Source organism: Sinohyriopsis cumingii, chromosome 18 (genome assembly GCF_028554795.1).
Source record: "Sinohyriopsis cumingii isolate HCF-2022 chromosome 18, ASM2855479v2, whole genome shotgun sequence".
Classification (NCBI taxonomy): Eukaryota; Metazoa; Mollusca; class Bivalvia; order Unionida; family Unionidae; genus Sinohyriopsis; species Sinohyriopsis cumingii.
In genome coordinates, this window is record NC_142978.1 from 99,538,237 (window position 1) to 99,555,104 (window position 16,868).

The 16,868-nt window shown below is 35.4% G+C and overlaps 1 protein-coding gene across 1 annotated transcript in view; it reads right to left on the reverse strand.

Annotated features, from left to right (window-relative positions):
* The window catches only part of LOC149777581 (DNA replication ATP-dependent helicase/nuclease DNA2-like), a 99,534-nt gene that overhangs the window by 68,525 nt on the left and 14,141 nt on the right, over window positions 1-16,868 (reverse strand). Inside the window, exons 5-8 of the mRNA XM_089941409.1 lie at window positions 13,672-13,833; window positions 9,790-9,814; window positions 7,706-7,768; window positions 1,086-1,171 (exon numbers count right to left, since the gene is read on the reverse strand). Coding sequence (XP_089797535.1) covers window positions 1,086-1,171; window positions 7,706-7,768; window positions 9,790-9,814; window positions 13,672-13,833 — 336 coding nt within the window. The remainder of the gene's footprint in view (window positions 1-1,085; window positions 1,172-7,705; window positions 7,769-9,789; window positions 9,815-13,671; window positions 13,834-16,868) is intronic.

Consider the following 16,868-nt stretch of genomic DNA (forward strand, 5'->3'; position numbering starts at 1 on the left):
CTGTCTTACAGAAAATATATTAACCTACGTTTAGAATAATAATCATAATCACTACTTCTTAGCTCATACAGATAGTTACTGAGAGGATATCTGCTTGAAACAAATGAATAATGGATATATTTCATCAAGTGGGTAAAAACTCTGCAGTTTCAGTTGTGAAGACAGAAGTGAAAATATTTAAATATTTTCATCCATGAGATGAAATAATTTTCCATTATTCACTCTGAGTAAGTAAATTTCTTAATATTTTATGCTTCAACGCATTGGCTAGCAATATGTATAACAGATTCAAGCATTTCTTACTGTATCCAATGCAATAATGTCAGTGGTTTACCGTTTATGTTCTGCTGTGTTTTTTATATTCACACAGAAAATATCAGTAGCAAGATAATTCTTCTTCCCAATTCAAGGAAAAATAGCATTAAAAAAGCTGGAAGAAAAAAGAACATGCACACTGTCAGATTTGAACTTGGTTCATTTGCATATGAGTTGGCAATATTTACCACTAGACCATGCAAATATCTAAAAATAGCTAAATTTCTTGGTGATAATGTTGTATTTTTACTCATAGAACATTGAAAAAATATTTATCTTATTCCACTCCAGTGATTTTTCAAAATTGTTTCTCTCGGAAGATCTGTACTAACATACCAACACCTGGATTGGATTGCAATAACCGATTGTTTTTGCTTTTGTTCCATAAAACTGGTATTTAAGTGTTGTTTCATTAATTCTAGTTGTAAAATCATAAAGACTGGCAAGTCTGAGTATGCCTTCATATAATGCAGGTATGATCCTGAATCCAATTAAATTCTGTCTTATCATGCCTACTTAATTCATTTAATTTTAGTTCCTAGCTGATGAGAAACAATTATAAGTTGATTTCATATCATTATATGCATGTTTCTGTGGTTATGCAAAGAAAATGAATCATTATGGTATGGTTCTGGTGGTTGGTGGTTATGCATACAAAAAGAATCATTGTGACCTGTTTTGTTATAATATGTATGAATGTAAGGTGTTATAACACAGTTAACTTGTATGGCTACCATAAACCATGTTATTATAAGGGAGCACATTTTTACATTTCCATTATAGTTTTGGTCTGCTGTAGAATGTTTCTTGCTTCCTCTAAGATTTGACTTTCTTCTTTGAGTTGCTTCCTAAGTACCTGTATAAAAGATTAAAAATTACAATTTACATTTATTCTATCTAAAGCTACAGTTGAAAGAAAAATCTTCATTGGACATGGGTTACTAATAAATCAACAATCATCTCCTTATAGAAACCACAGAAAACTTTCCAAATCTCTGACACTGACAATAAGTGATCTTGTCAATTTTGCCAACAAAATATGTGATGTTTTCTTTCCTGAACATGTGAAAATATGTAAAATGAATCCAATCTTAATTATTTATGGCTTTATCAGAATAAATCAGTAGCTCTGACACGAGTCTGAAGGAAATGACTGAAACCATTATATTTAATCTTCACTATGTAAAAGATTTCAGCAAAGAAAGGAAATATTTTAGAAAATTATGCTTCTCCCAAAATACTTATATAATTATATTACCATTAGAAAATAACCGTTGTTATTCCCTGAAAGATGAAAAACAGTTTTCCTTCCATATGAAGGGAAGTAACTCTTATGGAGTAACTTCCATTGTCCCCGCTAGGTGACCACCTGTATACCCAAAGTTTGCCAGTTTAAGCTTGAGTAAAACCTATTTCAAGATGCTCACATTTGCATGGAAGGGTGGGAGACATAGAAAGTAATGTGATCAAGTAATTATTTTTGGAGAAACATAATTTACAATACAATTTAGTACTACTGAGCTGTCAGGAAGGGAAAATGCATGTAGATCTTGTATAGAATCACATATCCCCCAGAATTCCAATAGATCTTGAATAGAATCACATATCTCCCATAATTCCAACAGATCTTGTATAGAATCACATATCTCCCATAATTCCAATAGATCTTGTATAGAATCACATATTCCCCAGAATTCCAATAGATCTTGTACAAAATCACATATCCCCCAGAATTCCAATAGATCTTGTATAGAATCACATATCCCCCATAATTCCAATAGATCTTGTATAGAATCACATATCTCCCATAATTCCAATAGATCTTGTATAGAATCACATATCCCCCAGAATTCCAATAGATCTTGTATAGAATCACATATCCCCCAGAATTCCAATAGATCTTGTATAGAATCACATATCCCCCATAATTCCAATAGATCTTGTATAGAATCACTTGCTTGACAGGATGAGGATCAGAAGTAAATGTTGCCATTCTTTATATCTTCACAAGAGGGGGGGTGGGATCTCAACATCCCCCATAAAACTTTCCAAACATTTCAAATTTAGATACATACTTTACTTGTGTTTGGACAATTTTGAATATGTCTTTTCTCTTGGAACTTAAAATGCCTTTTTAGGACATTGGACTATACGTCTTCCGCCCACAAAGCTCAAATGATAAATGAATGTGATTATGAACATTTTGGGCTGGCAAGGCATGTTTTGTGATAATAAACAATTAAATTAGCGAACTTGCATTACAGAGACAACCTATACTGTAACGCACAATAAACTGAAGTTAAGAGCGCAATACAAATATACTGGTGAAAATACATGTGGGTGTTACCACTCGATATCACATGGACAATAATGACAGGCAATAAATATGAAATTAAGATGAATTCATTCATTATAAAAGACATACATTTTGTACACAACAGGTATATCATTCTTTAGAAAATGTTTGATAGTGTACAATTATGATAAACTGTAACAGAATCTTGAAGATGCTGTTAACAGTTCAAGTAAAAGTTTAAAGCTGGTCAACATCTGGTATACTAAGAGTTACTTTGCTTCATCAATTTGATATTTAGATGGAAAAAGTCTTTTCATTTTTCAGGGAGGGCTGGATTCAGAGGCTGAGGTTATTTCCTAATGTTAATGTGATTGGGTAATGTATTAGAATAAGACATTTTAGTGATTCACCAGTGTCAGGATGATAATGCAAAATAAATCCCATCAAATATGGCACCCACTGAAATAAATTTGGCCAAATTTGGGATTGTTCATGCCAAATGTGATTAAACAAAAGTAATCATTTCCACAAGAAAAGCAATCTTATACCTAATCCCAACCTAATTTTATACCTAATCCCAACCTAATCTTATACCTAATCCCAACTTAATCTTATACCTAATCCCAACTTAATCTTATACCTAATCCCAACCAAAAGTTAATACTAGCACTATTGCATTTTTCTCTTCGTAATGGAGTTAATTCTGCTGATTAATGGCACATCAATATATGAGAATTATACTGTGACTGGTCCAGGAAGGATACAAATCCACAGGTACATAATGACATGTTAATTAAATATATAAAAATTGTACCGTGACTGGTCTTGGGAAGGATACAAATCCACAGGTACATAATGACATGTTAATAAAATATATGAGAATTATACTGTGACTGGTCTTGGGAATGATACAAATCCACAGGTACATAATGACATGTTAATAAAATATATGAGAATTATACCATGACTGGTCTTGGGAATGATACAAATCCACAGGTACATAATGACATGTTAATTAAATATATGAGAATTATACTGTGACTGGTCCAGGAAGGATACAAATCCACAGGTACATAATGACATGTTAATTAAATATATGAGAATTATACCGTGACTGGTCTTGGGAAGGATACAAATCCACAGGTACATAATGACATGTTAATTAAATATATGAGAATTATACCGTGACTGGTCCAGGAAGGATACAAAACCACAGGTACATAATGACATGTTAATTAAATATATGAGAATTATACTGTGACTGGTCCAGGAAGGATACAAATCCACAGGTATATAATGACATGTTAATTAAATATATGAGAATTATACTGTACAGGTCCAGGAAGGATACAAATCCACAGGTACATAATGACATGTTAATTAAATATATAAGAATTATACTGTGACTGGTCCAGGAAGGATACAAATCCACAGGTATATAATGACATGTTAGTTAAATATATGAGAATTATACCGTAACTGGTCCAGGAAGGATACAAATCCACAGGTACATAATGACATGTTAATTAACTATATGAGAATTATACTGTGACTGGTCTTGGGAAGGATACAAATCCACAGGTACATAATGACATGTTAATTAAATATAAGAGAATTATACCGTGACTGGTCCAAGAAGGATAAAAATCCACAGGTACATAATGACATGTTAATTAAATATATGAGAATTATACCGTGACTGGTCCAGGAAGGATATAAATCCATAGGTACATAATGACATGTTAATTAAATATATGAGAATTATACCGTGACTGGTCCAGGAAGGATATAAATCCATAGGTACATAATGACATGTTAATTAAATATATGAGAATTATACCGTGACTGGTCCAGGAAGGATACAAATCCACAGGTACATAATGACATGTAATTAAATATATGAGAATTATACTGTGACTGGTCCAGGAAGGATACAAATCCACAGGTACATAATGACATGTTAATTAAATATACAAAAATTATACCGTGACTGGTCTTGGGAAGGATACAAATCCACAGGTACATAATGACATGTTAAGTAAATATATGAGAATTATACCATGACTGGTCCAGGAAGGATACAAATCCACAGGTGCATAATGACATGTTAATTAAATATATGAGAATTATACTGTGACTGGTCCAGGAAGGATACAAATCCACAGGTACATAATGACATGTTAATTAAATATATGAGAATTATACCGTGACTGGTCTTGGGAAGGATACAAATCTACAGGTACATAAGGACATGTAAATTAAATGACTACAGATTTAAATGCACTCATCAGCGGTAGTACATACTGTCAGCATTAGCATCAATGCTTGTCACCATTAAAACAGAAACCTCTCTTTATCAGCAGAGCTTCATTGTTTTTCCTGCAATAGCATTTGAGCCCTTATTTGGTTTTCTGTTTTCTTACAGCTAATTGTTCAAGGATTAGATTCAATACAGGAAAGTCAATGTATCTTGGTAGATTAAAGCCAGAATTTTTGCACCATTTTTATAACAGGGCAGAGAGTCCATGGAATAGTTAATTTTTAGGAATAAAAGGGTCAATTTGAATTTTTTAATGTACATTTGCACGCTGTTCCTTCACAAAAATTTACAAACGAAAAGATTCTGAATCAAATGAATAACATGGGGTCTCAACACTGGGGGGGATGAGGTTTCAGGCAAAATAATAGCCCTCAAGTCTGTCATTCTGCCACTATAGACCCAAATTCGAAGTTTACTTTGCCTTGCATTAATTTCACAACATCTACCTACCTAGCTTTGTTTCAATACAATGCATTCAAAGTTAATGCCACTGTTAGTGTCAATTTTCCCTTCAAAGGGAAAAGTGGAAAGCTTGAGAAAGAAGTTTTATGCTCTATAAGCAATGGCAATACTAATCTCATTATCACAAATGCAAGACAATACATTGCTATCTATGGAATTCATGATGAAAATTCACTATGATACTTCAAAAAATAAATTTTAAATTTACAATTTTGTAGCAGTCAGAAGTGAATAACTCACTGGATGTATTATGGTCCAGTACTTATAAAGTTAAAAATTGTATCCAATATTTCATCCAATAAAAGTGATTTTGGTTTTTTTAAACGTAACTTTAAAAAATTTTCAGTCATATCACTACTATGTCTGCAGTGTGGCAGTTTATAATCATGTCTAGCACTAGGGCATCATGCTGCAGACATGTAGCATAATGTCCCACCCAGCCACATTATCCTGATACCAGGCCGACCAGTCCTAACACTAACCTCTTAATGCTGAGCGCCAAGTGAGGCAGCTGTTAGTACCATCCAATAAAAGTCTAAAAAGAGATCTTCTACAATGGAAAATGTCAATTACTAACTGTAATCTATTCTGAGGTTGCCGTTTTATGTTATACTACATCTGCAGTTTGGCAAAAAAGGCAAGTTTATATTTTATAAAGTTTTTGATGGTGTTTCATCAGTAATTGAATCATCTAATTTAAAAATAACCAAAACCAGAGGTTTAAAGTGACTGTTTTGAACAATGTACATTTTTATCTTTCTATACTCACTCTCCCAACTTTTCATACGTTTGTCCTATTCTGCCTAGAGAGTGAAGTCATTTTACCCAAATATTTTAGATCAGGATGGACAGAGTTAACATTTTAGCCTAAAATGCTCTGACTTTTCTGATCCTTTGCTACACTCATGATAGTAATCAGAACACTTCTACACTTGTTATAGTAATTAGATCCCTTGCTACACTCATAGTAATTAGATCCCTTGCTACACTCATTATAGTAATTAGATCCCTTGCTACACTCATTATAGTAGTCAGATCCCTTGCTACACTCATTATAGTAATTAGATCCATGATAGTAATTACATCCATTGTTACATTCATTATAAGGGGGCCCCGAGTGGTCTAAAGCGCTCTCCGTCACGGATCACTGCCATCTCACCTCTGTCTGCATGGGTTCGAGTCTCAGGCATGGCCAATGTGGATATGTGAGAAAGCTTGCCGGTAGCTTCTCATGGGTCGGTGGTTCTTTCCAGGGTTTTCCCTGGTTCTTCCTCCACCATTAATACCGGCCGCCATGTATAGCCTATCTTGTGCTGAAAAATGGCGTTAAACCCCATAACAACAACAACGTTCATTATATTAATTAAATCCCTTGCCATTCTCATGATAGTAAACATATCCCTTGCTACACCCATTATAGTAATTAGATCACTTGCTACACTCATTATAGTAATTAGATCCCTTGCTACACTCACTCTATTAATTAGATCACTTGCTACACTCATTATAGTAATTAGACCCCTTGCTGTACTCATTATAGTAATTAGATCCCTTGCTACACTCATTATAGTAATTAGATCCTTTGCTACACTCATTATTGTAATTAGATCCCTTGCTACACTCATTAAAGTAATTTCTCTGCCAATGCCAGTATAGTAAAGAGCATGGATTGTTTTCTCAAAGTTCTGATTGTGAATTTGTACACTATAACTGGGACCAAATGGATTGAATTTAGTAATGGCACCAGGGCCAACTTTGGGCTTTAAAATAGACTAAGAAAAAGCTTTGTACAAGTAAGCTAAGTTATATAATACTGTGACTTAGTGTATTTTGTAGACATCATCTTCCACTGTTTTACAGATAAATATAATTCCATAAGTAATTACATTCATGGAAGGAACCTATACTCTGCATTAGTCAAACTTTAATTTTAGTTGTTCGTTGCAACAAAAAATCCATGAAAATTGGTAGTTCACAAATAAAAGTTTATTGATTGCAAAAAATATAAATTTTTCGTCTTGTTTCATATATTTAATTTAAAATGAACATTTACCATATATGCTGTGAACTCCAACTACAAACCACACAGTCCAGATCTGCTACTGCATAATGTGCTGACAGATCTATGCAGTTTGCTAGGAACAAAATAAATCCTGATCTGAGGGCACATTATGTGATGACAGATCTAGGTCTATTTTGTTTGCAACTGGACTTCACTCATAAGTAAGTATATACAACATGTAAGATACTCTATGCATTGTTGAAAGTTGAGTTAAATATGTATAGCTATGATATAACAAGTATTTAATTACCTCCTGGAACAATGCATGGATAACACTCCCATACAGCATGTACACATTTCTGCTGTCACAGCCCTGTAGAAAACAGATATTGTTTGTCTTATGATCTAGATTCCATGTCAACATAATGTGTTTCAAATTAAAGAATCATGATTTTCTTGGCTCTAATAGTCCTGTCATTCTTTATCTCACATCACAATTATTAGACAAAATAAAGAGGTTCCTGTGTCTGAAAAATAGCACAGAAGCATACATTACTCCCTCATTATTGAGGATACCACAGTATAGTGAGACTGCCTTAAAATGAAGTATGTTATACATTCAATGTCACTACTACATAAAGAAATGGATCCATGACCATGGGAAAAGTGATATAATTATGTCCATTACAGCGAGGGAATCAGTAAGCATGACTATGTATAAGCATAAGGAGAAAATTATGAATAGCAAACACATTCTCTTTGTGCCATACTTTCATTAGCTTGCTTATCATTGTATCAAGAAGGTTACAGTTTCTGATTCAGATCTGAAGCCTGTTGTGTTTGCCAAAGAAGAAATTTCACTAACTTTAAATCTACAAGGGTATCATACATGGCACATGGTACTCCTGCTCCATGTTTAATAGTCCTCTATGTAGGAACTAGTGGAGTATGGTAAGGTATCATACATGGCACATGGTACTCCTGCTCCATGTTTAACAGTTCTCTATGTAGGAACTAGTGGAGTATGGTAAGGTATCATACATAGCACATGGTACTCCTGCTCCATGTTTAATAGTCCTCTATGTAGGAATCAGATTTGATCAACATATGTGGTCTTGTATGAAACCTAATGTGCAGAAACCATTATTTTCCCATTTGACTTGCCATTACTGTGGTCTCTGACCTATAGACTCCCGAATCTGAAGGTTTCTTTATTACCCTAAGAGCCCACCACAAAGTTTAGTCAAGAAACTTACTTTTAAACCAAAGTTATTTTGAAAACCAATTTTTCTTTGAGTCACAATGACCCTAACATTTGACCTTTTTACCCCTAAATCAATAACCTTCTTCCTTAACCAAAGTGCAAGCAATCTACAAAGTTCAGTCCAGGTCAGTGACATAGAACTAATATTAATGTTCGGAACCATTCACATACTTTACAGTGACCCTGACCTATGATCCCAAAATCAGTAGACTTCTTTTTTACTCCAAGTCGTCCACAAACTTTAGTACTGTAGAAGAGTGGACAATAGTGCAGAAACCATTCTTCTTCATTGAATCAATGATGTGGACCTTTGTCATTTTGATCCTCAAATCAACAGGATTCTTCCTTGCCCCAAGTGCATGCTGGACCTTTGTCATTTTGATCCTCAAATCAACAGGATTTTTCCTTGCCCCAAGTGCATGCTGGACCTTTGACATTTTGATCCTCAAATCAACAGGATTCTTCCTTGCCCCAAGTGCATGCTGGACCTTTGACATTTTGATCCTCAAATCAACAGGATTCTTCCTTGCCCCAAGTGCATGTGATCCACAACACAAAGTTGGATAACCGCAGATCATCTAAAACTTAAATTATTGTGCAGACATTTGTAACAGACAGACAGACCTATGGTCAATACATTAATGTCATAGCATTCTATATTCCATATAAAAATAATGAAATCACTATAACGACACTTTTCAGATGAATTCAATCATGCTGATTGCAGCAAAACACTTATCATGCAGATGGATAAAAAAAACCATCAATCTGGTAACATTTGTTGACACCCGCTTTGATATAGGTTAACAATGAATTCAGATTAGTGGATAATTTCTAATAATGACAAGGAAATTTGTCCCCAAAATTGTCCTTCAATATTGAGATATTCAGATAGGCAATCATGATTGATGATAGAAACTAGTAGAACAATTTTAAAAGACTGCAATTTTATTTAACATCATTGTTTTTACAAGTTGAGCTTTTGTTCCAAAGTTCAAATTCCTACTGAACCAATACCATTAAAAATTATTATTGGTTATTGTATCGACATCTAATATTAATCTATTCCTGTTTATTTGTATACTAATCCAGACCTGCAATTTAATAGACTAAGACCAGACTCATCTTACCTTAAACTTCTCATTCAGCACAGATCTGTAAATAAATTGCAAATATGAAAATAAAAAGGAAATAAGAAATTTTAAAGGCAGCAAGGATCTATTATTTAAACAGCAGCATTACAATAACCCTAAGACACTCAAAAGGTAGACATCAATTACAATAACTCTTAGACACTAACAAGGCAGATATAAATTACAATAACCCTTGGACACTCAAATGGATGACAGCAATTATAACAGCCCTAAGACACTCAAATGGAAGACAGCAATTACAACAGCCCTAAGACATTCAAAAACCAGACATCAATAACAATAACACTTAGACACTAACAAGGCAGATATCAATTATAATAACCCTTGGACACTCAAATGGATGACAGCAATTACAATAACCTAAGACACTGAAAAGACAGACATCAATTACAATAACCCTAAGACACTCAAATGGCATACATCAATTACAACAACCCTAAGACGCTGAAAAGGCAGACATCAATTACAATAACCCTTAGACTCTAACAAGACAGATATCAATAACAATAGCCCTTAGACACTCAAATGAAAGACATCAATTACAATAGTCCTAAGACACTCAAATGGCAGACATAAATTACAATAACCCTAACACTCTAACAAGGCAGACATCAATTACAATTACCCTAACACTGTCAGAGTGCAGACATTTATAATAACCCCAAGACACTCAAAAGGCAGACATCAATTACAATAGCCCTAAGACTCTAACAAGGCAGACATCAATTTCAATTACCCTAACACTCTAACAAGTAGGTATCAATTACAATAGCCCTAAGCCTCTAACAAGGCAGACATTAATTCCAGTGGTAGGTAGGTAGGTATATATTTGCATTTAACTGAGCATATGGATGGATATATGGTGCCAATTAAAGGTAAAGTTCTAAAAATGCAAAAACAAACTGCACAAAAGACTTTAATGGCAGATGACATCAGTAAAATGGATACTGATATTTATTATGGTAAGTGGTCAGTTGTTTCCCACATGTCATTTAGTTTCCTCTTCTTCTAAGATAACTGTACACAAACTTGTAAGACATTGATAGTATATTAGGTTATACTGTGAAACAGTCCTAAAATAGATGCTGTCAGGACTGAAATCATTGGACAGGTGGTCATTATACAGAGGTCAAATTTGTATCAGAACAGTTTTATCTAGACTGAAAATACTGCTAGTCTTTAGAGAGGGGCTAAGTTACTGAGGGAAAAAGTTTAAAGAAGTATCATTGTATCAGACTTTGTTGAACATTCAGATTGCCTGTAAAATGTAGTCTTTTCAAGAGTATAACTAATTTTCTTTATGTAATGCTTACCTGCTATAACTGTATTGCTGGATTTAACAGTCAGAATGGAGGCTTATGGCCCCAAACAAATATTGGTATAAGAAAACAAAGCATTTACCCTAAAGGTAGCAGAGTTTGCTACTGTAAGGTGGTACAAGGCTTTGCCACATGTACTGTCATGATAGAACCCAATGAGTAAATGCCTTCAGTCTGGTGCACCAAAGATTGATGGTAAAAGGATGAAAAAGGTTGTGTGAGATGGCCAGAAGGCAGCTCTCATAACATCATCCAAAGAGTAGTGACTGAAGTAGGACCAAGAAACCCGAACTTCTTGGATTTTAATTCTCATGAAAGGAAGGTCCCTTTCAGTGTGGTACTGATATTCTCTCTTGATAATGAGGACAATCCAACTGGAAATGGTGGAAATTAAAGTATCGGTGGTAACCTAGATAGGCAGAAAGAGATGATTCCAACCCTTCTTTCTCTCTTTAGAGGAGTCCAAATAAAACCATAAAGCACTAACTAGGGAAAGGAGCCCATCTTCATCATCCCAAGCACATATATGACTGAGAATGGGAATTTTAGAAGGAACTGAATTTGCCACCTGAAGCCCCCATCACCACAGTGGATACAAGGAAGAATGTAAGAGCCTGAAATTGAGACAAAACTGGAGGTATTTCTTGTGATGTACGAAGATGGAGATGTGATGGTATGCATCCTGAAAATCTTTTTAGACCACCTAGTCATAGGACCTTATGGCACTCCTGACTAAGGTGGCAGTCTCCATCTTGAAACACTCTTCATGGAGAAATTTGTTTAAGGTGAAAAAATTAAATGATGAGTCAAAACCTTTTGCCTCTTTTCAGCATAAAAAAATCCTGGAATAGAAATTCAGAATTTGGCCTATTTTCCTATCTCAAGTACTACTTCCTGCAAAAAGATGTGTACCTCTTCCCTCTGATGAACCAGTTTTGACCAGTGAAGGGAAATGGGGTCCATGCTAAAGAAGGATGTTCCTGGAACTCATATCCCTCCTTTAAAGTGGTAATGAATCCAGATATAATCCGTGATACCTGACCAATCCTCTGAAAAGATGGCTAGTGCAGAATGTACTGGGTAACTTAGAAGAGTAAGACACTGTAGGAGACAGTGCAACGCCCTTAAGTAGATTACCCATATCCTTAGAAAAAGGGGAAGAGTCTGAAGACATCATCTTTTGGCCTCTTCAACTGCCTTGTCTAGCAACAGATTGGCATGAGGGACATTTGAACTGGGAGAATTGTTTTTCTGTTGAGGGTGACCCTGTTTGAAGAACTTTTATGGAGGTCCCCGCAGGCAGGTGTGCAGTTTTGATGGACCTTATATCATAACCAGAGACTGGTGTTGCTGGTCATTCAAATCCTTAACACTACAGACAGGATGAGACCTCCAAATCTGTCTTAAGTGGTGCAGCCCTCCAAAGGTTCTTGCTGTGGTCCATCAAGACCTTATTTATCTCCAAGACAGTATCTCTGCAGAGTTAGAGAAGCACCACATATAGCACCATTGACATGCAGAGTACATATCATGAAAGTAAACAGCAACCATAAGCAAGGGCTGAAGCAGAAATAGAGACAAAAATTCCTCCTTCAAGAGCTTGATTAAACCAGCCAAAAAGAGATAGGCATGGGAGGCAATCATAAATAAGGACTGAGCTTTAAAACCTCCCAGGTCCTAACTGATATGCCTGCTTGGAATGCAACAGGGCCCAATGGACAGGCTTAAGAGGCCAAGCATGGAAATGAACTCAATAGCTTGAGGCAGAGATCAGCATCCAGAGAGTAGACGGGGTCACAGACCACCCCTTCTAATGCCTGGCAGACACCTGGTCATGGGAAAACTTCTGGACAAGTCCTGAACAATAGCAGAATGTGGGAGCAACTGAAGATCTGAATAAGAGTAATGTATAGACTTCCTAATCCTTCAATACCTGACTCAACAAGTGAGAAGGAGCATGGGACCCAAATGGAAGGGATGGACCTACCACTACAAGCTTTTCTGTGAACTCATTTGAATCCACTAGAATAGAATGGATATTGTCATCCTAAACTCATTCTGGAGGAAAACTAGAACTGTCTTCTCTAGCATCCCTCATGGAAGAGGGAGATATTAGGGTTAGTGTTGTTCCGTAACTAATCATAGGTAATGGGAACAAAGCTACAAGCTGTCCTCCCAGGCAAACTGGACTAATGATTCATTGTCTACAGTCTCGGAGGAGAGGAGGGGTCTAATATTTTATTGGATGAGGGTGGAGGTGACTGAGCAGGACTCTGGCCTGACACATCCACCATACCCTGATGTCATGTTTTTGGTGGGGGTAAGAAGATTACCAGGTAAGTGGGGGGGGGGGGGAGGATGCAAGTACTCTAGTAATTAGTGAAAATACTATTTCTAAAAAAAGCTAACTCAAAAAATGATTAACAACCAAAAACAGGACCCTGGATTTGACGAATGATCATGATGGTTTAAAAATTGCATGTACACAATGACAATAAAATAGGGCAGACAAACTAATGCCTGTGGCATGTAAACTTACTTTCTCATACAGAACACACTTGACACCACGCTAGTTCCAGACAGGAGAAGGTCAGGATTGACAACAAGTAGACCCCGATTGTCATTAATGGTATATGTATCATCAGCAGAAAGACTGGCTAAAATGTGGACTGTGTCACCCACTGACACATGTGTATCAGCCCTGAAATGGACAATTTCCAGTTTCAGCTGCAGAATTTATTTAGCCAAAAAAAATCCAGAGAATTAAAAATCTCACAATTATCAAAAATTTCCTTTTAAATCCAGTTTTACATTAGTTTTCTTTATTATTAAAATAGTAGACTTCTAATTTGCCATTTCCTAATCAATCACTTGTGATGATAAGTTCCATTTTTATACTTTGCAGCCTTGCTAGTATAACCATTCAACAACCCTTGATAGTATGACCATGCAATAACCCTTGATAGTATGACCATGCAATAACCCTTGATAGTATAACCATTCAACAACCCTTGATAGTATGACCATTCAACAACCCTTGATAGTATGACCATTCAACAACCCTTGATAGCATTACCATGCAATAACCCTTGATAGTATGACCATGCAATAACCCTTGATGGTATGACCATGCAATAACCCTTGATAGTACTACCATGCAACAACCCTTGATAGTATGACCATGCAATAACCCTTGATAATATAAGCATGCAATAACATTTGATAGTATGACCATGCGATAACCCTTGATGGTATGACCATGCAATAACCCTTGATAGTATGAACATGCAATAACCCTTGATAGTATGACCATGCAATAACCCTTCATAGTATGACCATGCAATAACCCTTGATGGTATGACCATACAATAACCGTTGATGTACGACCATGCAATAATCCTTGATAGTATGACCATACAATAACCCTTGATGGTATGACCATACAATAACCCTTGATGGTATCACCATACAATAACCCTTGATGGTATGACCATACAATAACCCTTGATGTACAACCATGCAATAATCCTTGATAGTATGACCATACAATAACCCTTGATGGTATCACCATACAATAACCCTTGATGGTATGACCATACAATAACCCTTGATGGTATGACCATACAATAACCCTTTATGTATGACCATGCAATAATCCTTGATGGTATAACCATACAATAACCCTTGATAGTATGACCATGCAATAACCCTTGATGGTATGACCATACAATAACCCTTGATGTATGACCATGCAATAATCCTTGATAGTATGACCATACAATAACCCTTGATGGTACGACCATACAATAACCCTTGATGTATGACCATGCAATAACCCTTGATGGTATGACCATACAATAACCCTTGATGGTATGATCATGCAATCACCCTTGATAGTATGACCATGCAATAACCCTTATATATTTATTTGTTACATTGTTTATGCTTCTATGAATTTTTTTCTTAACTATGTATCAACACTAATTCTGGATGTTACATAACTGACAGTGAAGAAAACAACATGCATTTTGTGGTAACAGCAGACATTCTAAAGTTAAATATATGAAATCAAAATAAACTATTTATGATTTTTCTATAAAATACTTTAAGGTCATACAATTTTGTCCTTTATAGACAGGTGTCCTTTGTGTTGTGGTTAAATCTGGAAATAAACTACATCGAAATGTTCATTATATCAAGTTTAATTTTGTTATCCAAAAAAATAGTGTAAGATTATTTGGTTTCCATGCCTGGCAAAGTTGAGAGAGCGAGTATCATGGCAGGAAAGTAGTGAGCAGTGTGCTCTTGCTTAAAGAATTAGAAATGTCTGCTCTAGGTGCTGTGGTGTACACTAGTGTCTGATGATCACACATTAGAAATGTGCTTTATGTGCTGTGGTGTACACTAGTGTCTGATGATCACACATTAGAAATGTGCTTTATGTGCTGTGGTGTACACTAGTGTCTGATGATCACGCATTAGAAATGTCTGCTTTAGGTGCTGTGGTGTACAGTATTGTCTGATGATCATATATTTGAAATGTCTGCTTTAGGTACTGTGGTGTACACTAGTGTTGGATGATTACACATTAGAAATGTCTGCTTTAGGTACTGTGATATACAATAGTGTTGGATGATTACACATTAGAAATGTCTGCTTTAGGTACTGTGATATACACTAGTGTTGGATGATTACACATTAGAAATGTCTGCTTTAGGTACTGTGATGTACAGTAGTGTCAGATGATTACACATTATAAATGTAGCTTTAGGTAGCGGTGTACACTAGTGTCTGATGATTACATGTTAGAAAAGTCTGCTTTATGTACTGTGGTGTACACTAGTATTGGATGATTACACATTAGAAATGTCTGCTTTAGGTACTGTGATATACACTAGTGTTGGATGATTACACATTAGAAATGTCTGCTTTAGGTACTGTGATGTACAGTAGTGTCAGATGATTACACATTATAAATGTAGCTTTAGGTAGCGGTGTACACTAGTGTCTGATGATTACATGTTAGAAAAGTCTGCTTTATGTACTGTGGTGTACACTAGTATTGGATGACTACACATTAGAAATGTCTACTTTAGGTGCTGTTGTGTACACTAGTGTCTGATTACACATCAGAAATGTCTCCTTTAGGTACTGTGGTGTACACTAGTGTGTGATGATTACATATCAGAAGTGTCTGCTTTAGATGCTGTATTGTACACTAGTGTCAGATGATTACACATTAGAAATTTATGCCTTAAGGTACTGTGGTTAGTCCTACATGTAAGACCTTGACACTGATATTTATGTTTTGGGCATCAGGGACTTACTGCCTAACTAACAGCGCTGTGTAGTGTGTTTTGATGTCAACTAACATTGTAACCAAAGTCAAATTTTCAGGAATATCTCACACAACTGGCAATTAAAATAACGGCGCTTTTCTATGAAGTACAGTCATAATGTTTTAGTCAGACTTTACCTGTTTTAAAGTTTCGTTGGTCTACATTTTAGTTGACTGGAAAGCCAAAAAAGCTGGGAATGCCGAAAAAGGGTTAAGTTGAAATATTATTCTTTAACAAAACAAATAAAAATATATTATGCCTATTGGAAATGTAAAGCAATGTTTCGTTTCGTTCAAGAAACATATCCGCCACATGAATCTACTTAAACATAGTTCAGCATACCTTGACTACCATCACATTGTAACAAATTCAAATGACTGTCAAAGGAACATGAAAA